This window comes from Pseudozyma flocculosa (genome assembly GCF_000417875.1).
Source record: "Pseudozyma flocculosa PF-1 unplaced genomic scaffold scaffold00011, whole genome shotgun sequence".
NCBI lineage: Eukaryota > Fungi > Basidiomycota > Ustilaginomycetes > Ustilaginales > Ustilaginaceae > Pseudozyma > Pseudozyma flocculosa.
In genome coordinates this window covers 156,616-167,073 of record NW_006920879.1, presented here as the reverse complement: position 1 = coordinate 167,073, position 10,458 = coordinate 156,616, and the positions used below count along the sequence as shown (strand labels likewise).

Below are 10,458 nucleotides of genomic sequence, written 5' to 3'. Positions count from 1 at the left end.
TCGTACGTACGTCTACGTCGCGTACGTCGTCGCGCGTCGCGTCGTCGCAGCGCGTCGTCGTCGGCGCGCGGCGGCGNGNGGGGGGGGGGGTCCGGCCCCAGCCGAAACGATGCGGTGCGGCGCCAAAGCCGGTCGCGCACCTCCGGCGTTTTGGCTGCAGGCTCATGCAGGCGCTGCCGCCGGCGGCCGACGCTTGCCTGCTTGCTTTGCCTGCGCTTCCTTCGCTTGCAAGCATGTTTACCAGCCGACGTTCATCCGCGGGCGACGACAGCGACGTCCCGCGCCCCTTTTTTACCACCTCTTCGGCGTGGCGTGGGTTGGCCAGCCCGGTCGGATGAGGCCCTCACGAAGAAAGCCGGTAGGCGGACCACCGTGGCTGCTCGGTCTGGCCGCTACATAACTGTATGCTGCCCGTATCGGATGCTGGGCCTCGTATTGAACCGTGCCGTGACTGTGCTGCGACGATGGATCCCGGTAGAGCGGCGCGGCGTTGCGCAGTCTGGCCGTGCTCATGATGGTGATGCCCGTCGGAAGGTGCCGATTGGGTCATGCCTTGCCCCGTGCACATGTTGCTCGTCAAGCGCCGCTCCACGACTGCCAAGCCGCTGGTCTGGCCACTGTTGCCTTTGATAAAGGAAGGATTCGATCCCAGACGATCTCGATGGAAGCGCAAGTCGTGGCAGGTCTCTGACCTGCTTGGCGGCTGAGAAGACGAGGCCCACCAGACGAGCCGACAACAAAGCACCGCTAGCTCGTCCGACCTGCAGGCACACTGCTACCTATCCGGACAGGGGGCCAAGTGGGTACGAGTCGCACCCATTCACTACTGAGATGAGTTCGTGCGTGCGTGCCGTGGTCGTCGATGAAGGATCGGCGCTGCAACGCCGTCGGACAAAAACCCGTCGAGCTCTTGTTTCTGGCCGGGCGGGCACATGATCTGCCGACTTCGTGATCCCGCGCCCCGAAAGAAGGGGATAAGCAGCTGCCGTCGCCGCCGAATTGGTACATCCATCTCCGCTCGCTTCGTTGGCAAAACACAGCGCGACGTCGTGGACCTCGTCAGAGACACGCACGTCCTCCTTCCCCCGCCACGCACGTTTGCACAGCATCGAAGCGGACCAGAGATGACGATGTCGGAGTCTCGAGGGGAGCCCAGAGAGGGCCATACAGACGATTGACGCCGTCCCGTCGTGCCGCAGCCACGCTAGAGCGAAGTTTGCCGGGCAAAGCCCAGATCTCGATGGCCACAGTGGTACCGGTGTCGTGCCCCTGCCAGCTCGTCTCTCCGGTGGGTGCAAGGGTTGACTCTCATTCGCGACACCGGTGTCGACGGCGTTGAACGGCCAAGGCCAGCCGAGTTGACCGTCAACCTTTGACCCACGCCGCCAAAGTCGCAAGAAGGCGAAGGCGACCAGAGCAACGGAGCAGGGACTGCCGCTTCGCCTGGGCGATCCGCCGGTTCACCGACGTGCAGGCAGCAGGGCAGCTCGTCTACCGTAAACAGCGGCAGGGGCGAGCGCCGCTGCGTCAGGCCACACAATAACAAGAATGAAGTGGGTGATCGCTGATCAGCGAGAACCGACCGAAGCCTCCGTTGGCCACCATGATAAAGCCGAGTGTTGACCTCGATGGCCTTTGTCGTCCCTGGCCGCCGCCGATGATGGGCAGGGGACCGAGCAGTATACAAAGACAAAGACGGTGGGAAGTGGCGGCGAGGACGAGGACCGACCGATGCCTCGTGTCAGATTGAATTCGGGAAAGCGTAGAGGCCAGGGACCAGAGGCTGCCCCGGCTCAACCTTGCGAGCTTGGCTGCTGCCTCCGCCGTACGTGCGTGTCTTGGACCAACGGCTGGCCTGCTTGCCTGCGGCTCAAATTTCCCGTCCGACGATTGCGGTGCTGCTGATGACGGCCGGAGGGCGCAAGATTTCGCTAGCGGTGGATCTGGTCCCGTTGCCTGACGTCCGCCTTCCTCGCTCCCCCACTCGCCCCTGAGCAGCCGCTGTAGACCTAGCGAGAGCAGGTGCATGCGTGTGTATGTATGTACATACATATGTGTACCGACAGAACGTACTCCTGGCTGGTCAGACGAAGCAGAGCAGGCCGGCGACCTCGACCCTTTCGGTCTCGTTTCACACACCGTGGCTTTGCTCCATCCTCGCCCTGTCTGCCAGCTGTTGAGTCGTCCTGTCACGGCAGCACCTTACCCAACCCTCACGGCCTGTGGCAGACCCGACACTCGCACCGCGACTGCCCCATTGTGTCCATGCATGGCCGGGCCTAAACAATCGTCGTCGTCGTCGTGCCGTTGCCCACAAAGGCACGCACGCGCGCTCTCGCCCTCCTCACCTTTGTGTAGGAGGAAACGCTGCCGCTCCGGAGTTCCCTGTCCGTCAAGGATCTACGCGCAGCCGCTCGTCCGACTGCCTGGCTGCCTGCCAGCTGGTCTGCGGTCAGCCAGCGTCATCGACGGCGCACCATATCCCTCGCCACTGTTCTGCTGGGAGACAATACTACGGCGTCGTCGGTGCCTCGACGAAGAAGACTCGGTCCCCCGCTCGCCTGCAGCCGTGACCTGGTAGCGCTGGCTCGGACCTCGTCGGGACCCGTCACAATGTCCGTTTAGCTTCACGCCCTTGGTCCCGTCAGATGCCTAGACAAAGATAGCAGCAGCAGCAGCGGCGGCAGTGTGCAGTGCGGTAGCTCGACAGGTTGCAGCCGGCGTTTCTGGTCTGCCGGCGCCTCGTGCCAACGAAGGTCCAAGGCCATCTCTCGCTGACCAGGTCGTTGACGGTCGACAACACACATATAAGCCCCCGCCACTCGGTATGGTTCGAGGTCCCGTTTCTCCCCCATCTCCCGCCCGCTCCCTAGACCAACCCGGATCATCCCCTTTGATACCCGCCGCACGATGCTCAAGTTCCTCACCCTCGCCCTCCTGGCGGGCTCGGCCATGGCCACGCCGTCCTCGTTCCGCGTCGAGATCCGCCCGCGCCAGGACACGAGCAAGTACCCGCCCGTGCTCGAGGTCGTCGACCAGGCCCACGTCCCCAAGGAGTGGCTCGACGCCCTCAAGACGGCCGTCTCTGCCGGCAAGATCCCCGACATCCCCGCCTCGGTCCTCGACAAGGCCACCGGCGTCAACACGTACCCCAACGGCGTCGGCACCGACCCCAAGACGTGCTCCTGGACCATCAACCAGTGCTACGGCAAGAACGAGCTGCACGAGGCGCCCGACGGCAAGATCGCCGTCAACTTCGACGACGGCCCCACGACCAACAGCGACTCGCTCTACGACTTCCTGGGCCAGAACAGCCAGTCGGCGACCCACTTTATGATTGGCTCCAACGTCGTCCAGAACGCGGCGCAGTTCAAGAAGGCCGTCGACCTGGGCAACCAGCACTTTGCCGTCCACACGTGGAGCCACAACCTCATGACGACGCTCACCAACGAGCAGATTGTCGGCGAGCTGGGCTGGACCATGCAGGCCATCGCCGACCAGAGCGGCGGCTACATCCCGCGCTACTGGCGCCCGCCGCAGGGCGACATTGACAACCGCGTCCGCGCCATCGCCGAAGAGGTCTTTGGCCTGACCAGCGTCATCTGGAACAAGGACACCGACGACTGGTGCCTCGACGACCAGGGCGGCTCCTCGTGCTCCGACGAGCAGCCGGACAAGATCAAGGGCTCGGTCAAGCCGTGGATCACGGGCCCCAAGTCGCCCGGCCTCATCATCCTCGAGCACGAGCTGACCCACGCCTCGATCGACATCTTCAAGGGCTACTACCCGGACCTCAAGGGACTCGGATGGGATGCAATGAACATTGCCCAGCTCTCGGGCGCCGAGTGGTACAAGAACGCCGCTGACTCCAAGGCCAAGCCCGACGACCGCAAGCTGCTGGGCGCCTACCAGAGCGCCGCCCCCGCCGCCGCCTCGTCGACCTCGAGCGCCGCCCCCGCCGCCAAGACGTCGTCGGGCGCTTCGGGCCAGGCGGCGTCGTCGAGCGGCGCCGCTTCCGCTGCCAAGTCCGGATCCACCCAGCCGGCGACCAAGAGCAACCAGACGAGCGGCGCCGCCTCTTCGACGACCGGCCTCGGCATGGTCTCGCTGGCCGCCGTCGTCGGAGGTCTGGCCTACCTCCTCTGATCCTGCATGGTCAGACGCCCGCCGCTTGTTCCCCTTTGATAGACATCACCACCATGGACGCTTCGTCGACACCAAAACTCCCGCTTACCGCTCCTTGCCATCCCTTTCCGTAGATAGAAACGCAGCATACCGTCGCCGTCGGCCGGCGTCTGCTGACCCGCCGACTCGAACCGCATAAGCTCGCCCGAGCCCGGGTGCGCGGCCGCAAGCCTGCCCCCCCGTGGCCGAGGCTGGGAGCCGTGTCGGGCGGCATCCACTCTCATTCAATCGACGTAGACCTCTCCCGCATTGCATCCTCTAGAAGTTGCGCTGTAGCCCCAAGCGAGGGGCGGCCCTGTACTTTTAGCGTTTTTCGATCTCTCTAGAGATGGAATTTGGACTCTTCGATCAAAAGACACAACGTCGCGAAGGCGGCGGCCGATGGCGGCGAGAGGGTGTCCGGATGCTTCGTACCGGTACCTCAATCTTGATGCGTCCGGATCGAGCGAGTCCGTTGAAATGCTGGACGAGGCTGGCTGACTGGCTTTGATCTCCTTCAGCATTCGCCAGTAGTCTTGACCTGGATCGGAAGGATGTCGTTTGCGGGAGTGGTCGGTGGTAGTGGTGGAAGTGGCGGTGGTGGTGGTGGAGGAGGCCCGATCACCAGCAGCTGCTCTCTGATTTTTTTCGAGGCGGGGCGAGAGATGGCAGTCGGCCCGCCGCCAATCGGGGCTGCTGCAGCTGCGCCTCGCCTGGCCTGCCAGGAAGACAAGATCAACACGCGCCCAGCTGCCTCCCTCCCTCCCTCTCTCTCTCTGTGTCGCGCTTTCCACTTCACCTCCATACCTCGTCCATTCACACCCCCGCTACCCACTCATCTTGCACCCATACCGCGCCGTTTCTCTGTCTTATCTCAGGCGGAGCCCGAAACTGCGACTGCTCCTCTTTTGGAACGGCGACTGCCGCAGACCATCCACGGCGGAGGCATGGGGTTCCACAGCGGCTGACCACCTTCCAGCTGCCTTCCCGCCGCCCCTCATTCCTTGAGCGATAGGCCGACTGCACCACCCTCGCGCACTCAGACCTGCCGAACGCTGCACTTCGACACCGCCCTTGCCAGGATGCCGCTACCATACACTCCCTACCGCCTGGCCACGGCCGCCATCGGGCCCAGCACCTCTCGCGACAGCATCCACCTCTCTCAGTCCCAAGACGAGCCAATCACGGTACCCACTCCCAGCCACCCCGGCTACAACAGCAACAGCAGCACTAGCGCCAGCACCAGCACCAGCAGTCCCTACAGCAGCATCCCAGAACACCATGCCGCCCACGCAAGAGCCTACTTTCCCTCGCCTGCTTCGGGCTACGACGCCGGCTTCGTCCTCGCTCGCGCTGTCGCCGGCGCCCGCGAGCTCGAGCTGCGCTGGTGCCGCATCTCTTCATCCCAAGGCTCCGTGCCAGCGGCCGCCACCAACAGCCGCGCCCTCGCCAAGTCGGATACCTTTGCGCCTAGCCTCGACGCCTTGCAGTCGGGCCCGCCGCCCAAGACGTTCCTCTTTCCAGCGCCCTTGCTCCCAAACGTCGGTCTGTTTGCCGACCGGCTATCCGGCTGCCTCTACGTGGTCGCCGTCACTACGACCGGCTACCTCTACCGCCTCAACTTTCCGCTGCCCTTCCTCTTCCACGCGGCATCGCTGGGGCCCGCGTGGTCGACCGAGTACCGCGTCTCGCAGCTGGCCGCCCACGACTCGTCCAGCGGGTCGGCTGTGGGCTCCAGAGCGGCAACCCACGCATTCATCGAGGATGCGGGTCTGGTCCTGCTCACCTGCGGAGACGGATCGATCGTCAAGCTGCAGCAGGTCCGCTCTGGCGACCACGGCTTCGAGGGAACCTGGAAGGAGAGCGTGCTGCGGCCCACGTCGTTCCTCTCGGGCGTCTCGCGCTTCTTCAGCCGCTCCGCTTCGCCGATAGACGCCTCCTCTTCGCCCACCCACGCCCTCTCCGTCACCACCTACGTCGACGGCAACGGCTATGCCCTCGCGTTCGCCGCCAGCCGGGATCGCAAGCTGCGCGTCTGGAACCTCGTCTCGGAGAGCTGCGTCCGCACCCTCGACCTTCCCATCTCGGCGGATCCCGGGGCGACGGCGGAACGGCAGCTCATGGTGGCCGGAGACGACGCCGACGCGCGCGGTTCAAAGGACGGTGTACCGCCCTTCGGCCTGAATGCGAAGCCGATGCTCAAGCTCTTCTCGGCCCGCGACGACGAAGCCAACAGCTCCGTCAGGTATCTGCTCGCCTACGTGCCCGCGCCGATGCCCCACGGCAACATGTTTGCGCTCTACTCGGTCGACCTCGAAGAGAGCCGGAGCTCTTCTGGCGGGCTCGGCGAAGTCTCGCTGGTATGGGAGAAGCGATGCGATCCCGAGACGCGCGGCAGGGGCATCGAGCTCCGCGACGTTGCCATCGCGCCCATTTCCGAGGACGCCGACGAAGCCTGGGCGATGTGGACGCTCTGGGACGCCGGCAACGGCCCGCTGCTCAAGTATACCCGGATCGGCGATGAGTCGGCGGCTCCCTCTGGACCGGACGAGAGCAGCACTAGCATCAGGCTTAGCGGCGCCGCTGCGCCCGACGACGACTGGAGGACCGTCAGCTGCGAGCGCCACTTCCGACCGATGCACGGAGACGACTTCGAAGAGATCCTCGAGGCGACGAGGAAGTCGGCCGACCCGGCCGACGTCTTCCTGTCTCGCGTCCTCGAGCCCGGCAGGTTCTCGGAGTCGACGCTCCGCACCGCCATCAAGATGTACCGCGATGCCGTCCCGTCGACGTCGCGGCAGCCATCGACCCTTTTCGGCAGCCTGGCCGAGGAGGTTGGCACCATCGTGGCCAGCAACTGCGAGCTCGAGGTGGATCCCAAGACCGGCGGCAAGCTCTACGACAAGTTTCACAGCTCGATCGTCCGCGAGTGGACGCGCTTCGTTGGCCTCGCCGAGCAGATCGAGGGCAGCGCGCTCTGGCCCATTGAGCTCTCGATGCCTAGGCTTGAGGCCTACGGAGCGGCCGGCACCGTGGCCGAGCCGCTAGTCGTCACGCGAGCAGCCCTCTGCGTTCCCACGCTCGAGGACGGCCCCAGCATCGTCGAGAGGCTGCAACGCCTTGGGGAGTTCGCCGAGGCTGCCGCGGCCGCCAAGGGCCTCAACCCGTCCGCGCTCGAGCAGGTCGCGGCCGAACGTCGGTTGCTCTTCTCGGCCGCCGACTTGCACAGCGCCGACATCCTCCCTGTGCTCGGCTCAACGTCTGCCACCGTGGCCGATGTCTTTGAGGTCGTCGATGCCGCCTCGCAGCTCGTCCAGCAGTTCTCGCCCGTCGACATCGAGGCATTCACCGGCTCCGTCCAGAAGCTGTTTTCGTCGCCGCTCGGCTTCTCGTTGGAGCAGGCTGCGACGGAGTTGTGGTGCATGGACCTCTGCAACATCGAGGGTATTGCCACCGCCGTGGTCGAGAAGCTGGTCAACACACTGGGCGCCAGCCTCGAATCCGCGCTCAGCGATGTCGTTGCGCTCCTGACAAGCGGCTTCGAGGGCGACCAGGACCCGACCGCGCCTCTGCGCCGCCACAGCGACGTGACCCTGTCTGACCTGGGCGCTTCGCTCTGCGGCGACGCGCTCCTGCAGGCGGTCGCTGTCAGGCACACTCTCGCAACGACCTTTGCGATCCTGGTCATCGCGCTGTACTCGTGCAGTGACACGGCAGCCCAGGTGTCCGACATCCCGCTCTACGTCGCACACGCCCTCTCGACCCTGCAGAGCCTCAACGCCCTCCTCGAGCTGGCGCGGACTCCGGGCGTTGCCGAGATCCAGGCGCAGTCGTTCGAAGCCGGCGACCGCGACAACCTTGCCGCCCGGCTGGGACGCTTGAGCGTCGCTCTTCCCCTCGGTCGCCAAGGAGAAGACGAGAGGCGCCGTCAGTTCGAATGGCCGAGCCTGCTCCACTTCTGCGTGGCCAACCAGCTCCTCGTCGTCAGCGCCGCCGACGACCGCCGGGCCGCTTCGAGCCTGGGCCGCAAGATCGGCTCGGTCGTCGTGCGCGCCCTTGGCTCGTCGGACCTGCTCAAAGGCGAGGTCGGCGACCAGGCGAGCACACCGCCGATGCCCGTGCTGAGCGCCGGGCACGCGCGGATGGGCGACGCGCTGGTGCGCCAGGGCTTCCCCTCGGCGGCGCTCGCGTTCCTCTCGCACTTTCCTCCGACGCCCGCAGCCCACTACGTGCGGGCGCGGGCGCTCGTATACCTCGGCCGCCTCGATGAAGCCGGCGAGGCGTTTGAGCGTGTCGTGCCAGCCGTCGAGGCACCTGCCCTCCTGCAGAGGAATGCGGACGGCCTCGTCGACCTTCTACCGCCGTCGATCACCAGCGTCTCTGCCAAGGATCGGGCTGCCCTCTTCTACCGCCACGTCTCGTCATTCTTCGAGGTCGCCGACTCCCCCTTCCACGTGGCCAAGTTCTGCCAGGCGTCGATCGAGGCTGGCGACGACTTTGCCGGCGGCGCGAGCGGGGACGGCGGCGAGCAGGCCACCTCGCGTGACCTGTGGTTCAAGATCTTCCGCGCCCAGCTCGACATGCACGACTTTTCCGAGGCCTACGCCACCATCATGGCGCTGCCGCACCCGGGCCTGCAGAAGGACTGCCTGCGCAGCCTGGTGGGCGTCATGTGCGAGGCGGGCGAGATCGGGACGCTGCTCAAGTTCAGCTTCCCGGGCCTGCAACCCGAGATCGAGCGGACGCTGTCGTTCAAGGCGCGCAACTCGGACCCGCTGTCGACACCCAACTACTACTTCGTCCTCTACTCGTACCACATCTTCCGCGGCGACCTCAAGAGCGCCGGCGCCGTCATGTACCAGCACGCCCAGCGGATCGGCGAGATCCACCGCGGAGGCGACAGGGCCGGCCTCGATCCGGTCGGCGACTTCATGGACCTGGCCGTCAAGCAGGCGCAGAGCTACCTCGCCTCGATCAACGCCCTCTCGATGATCCGCCCGGAGAACGCGTGGTTCGCGCATGCCGACACGTCCGACGCCGACGAGGCGGCAGGCGGCGCCGCAGCCTCGTCGCTCCTCTTTGGTGGGCAGGACGACGAGCAGGCGGCCTCTCGGAGGGCCAAGAGCTCCGGCCCGCGCGCGCTGACGAGCTACGTCCCTTCGAACCTCTTCGCTCCGACGGCGCGCGAGATCCGGATCGTGTCGCTGCCAGACATCCGCCGCGAGTACGCCTTGATCCTGGCGCGCCTCGAGCTCGTCGGGCGCTACCCGGAGCTCGGGTACTCGACGTCGACGCTGCGCCCCTCGGATGCGGTGCTGCTCTTTGTCAACGCCGACCGCTTCGACCTGGCCTTTTCGACGGCCAGTGCGCTCGACGTCGACATGACGCCCATCTTTGCCAGCCTGGCGACCAAGTGCGTCGCCCTGGCGCGCGCACGCACGCTGCGCCTGCGCGCCCGGGGTAGCGATGCCGTCAGCAGCGCCGAGGGCGACGTGCTGGCGCTGCAGGACTCGGACGAGGACCTCGAGGAGCCGGAAGCGTCGTTCCTGGCGCTGTCGGAAAAGGCGGCGGGTTGGACCGAATCGGCGTCCGAGCGCGCCTGGCGGTACCTCGAGCTGCACCTCGACATGTTTGACACCGAGCAGGGCTGCTGGCGCTACCGGCTGGTGGTGCTCGACAAGGTGGTGAGCCTGCGGCTGTTTGGCGAGATGCCCGCGTGTCTAAAGCAGTGGTTCGAGCGGCAACGGCCCGACGCCGTCGTTCGCGTGCTACGCCGCTACGGCATGATTGACGAGGCGCTGCGGGCCTGCATCGCCATGGTCAAGAGCGTGAGTACCACGGTCGCTCGCCGAGGCGCGCCAGAGCGGCAACTTTCTTTCCGGTTTGTTGCTGCGGGGCTTGTCTGCTGACTCGCCCCGCCCCTTTCTCTCTTCTTCCTTCTTACCTCGACTGGCGTTGCGCTTCGACCCTGTGCAGGAGACCGACACGAGGCTCAAGCACAACAAGCGTCCCGGCTCTTCATGGCTGCCCTACTCGCTGTTCGACGAGGTGCTGCTGCAGGCCGAGGATCCCGACAGCCGGCCGCCGGCGGGGTCGGCCTCGGCGACGACGACGCGCGGGCTGGCTGCCGAGCTGCGGCAGGCGCTCGACGGCAGGGTCGAGGGGCTGGAGCGACGGACGCGGGAGGTCAAGAGGCAGGGCGAGGCGGATCTGGATCGCGAGACGAAGCGCCGCGAACGCGAAGGGGCCGGCAGGGAATGGATCCCTGCTGCCTGAAGGGCCGCGCCGGCGCAG

General features: G+C 66.0%; 2 protein-coding genes across 2 annotated transcripts; both read left to right on the top strand.

Annotated features, from left to right (window-relative positions):
- Nucleotides 1–2,952: 2,952 nt before the first annotated feature.
- On the top strand, nucleotides 2,953–4,146 carry PFL1_03553 (uncharacterized protein; the record flags this gene model as incomplete). Its single annotated transcript, XM_007881073.1, has 1 exon — nucleotides 2,953–4,146. One exon carries the CDS (start codon nucleotides 2,953–2,955, stop codon nucleotides 4,144–4,146), a length of 1,194 nt encoding a protein of 397 aa, XP_007879264.1.
- A 1,100-nt stretch (nucleotides 4,147–5,246) lies between these two features.
- PFL1_03552 (uncharacterized protein) lies at nucleotides 5,247–10,440 on the top strand (the record flags this gene model as incomplete). The annotated part of the gene is made up of 2 exons (XM_007881072.1): nucleotides 5,247–9,992; nucleotides 10,141–10,440. 2 exons carry the CDS (start codon nucleotides 5,247–5,249, stop codon nucleotides 10,438–10,440), a joined length of 5,046 nt encoding a protein of 1,681 aa, XP_007879263.1.
- Nucleotides 10,441–10,458: the final 18 nt, after the last annotated feature.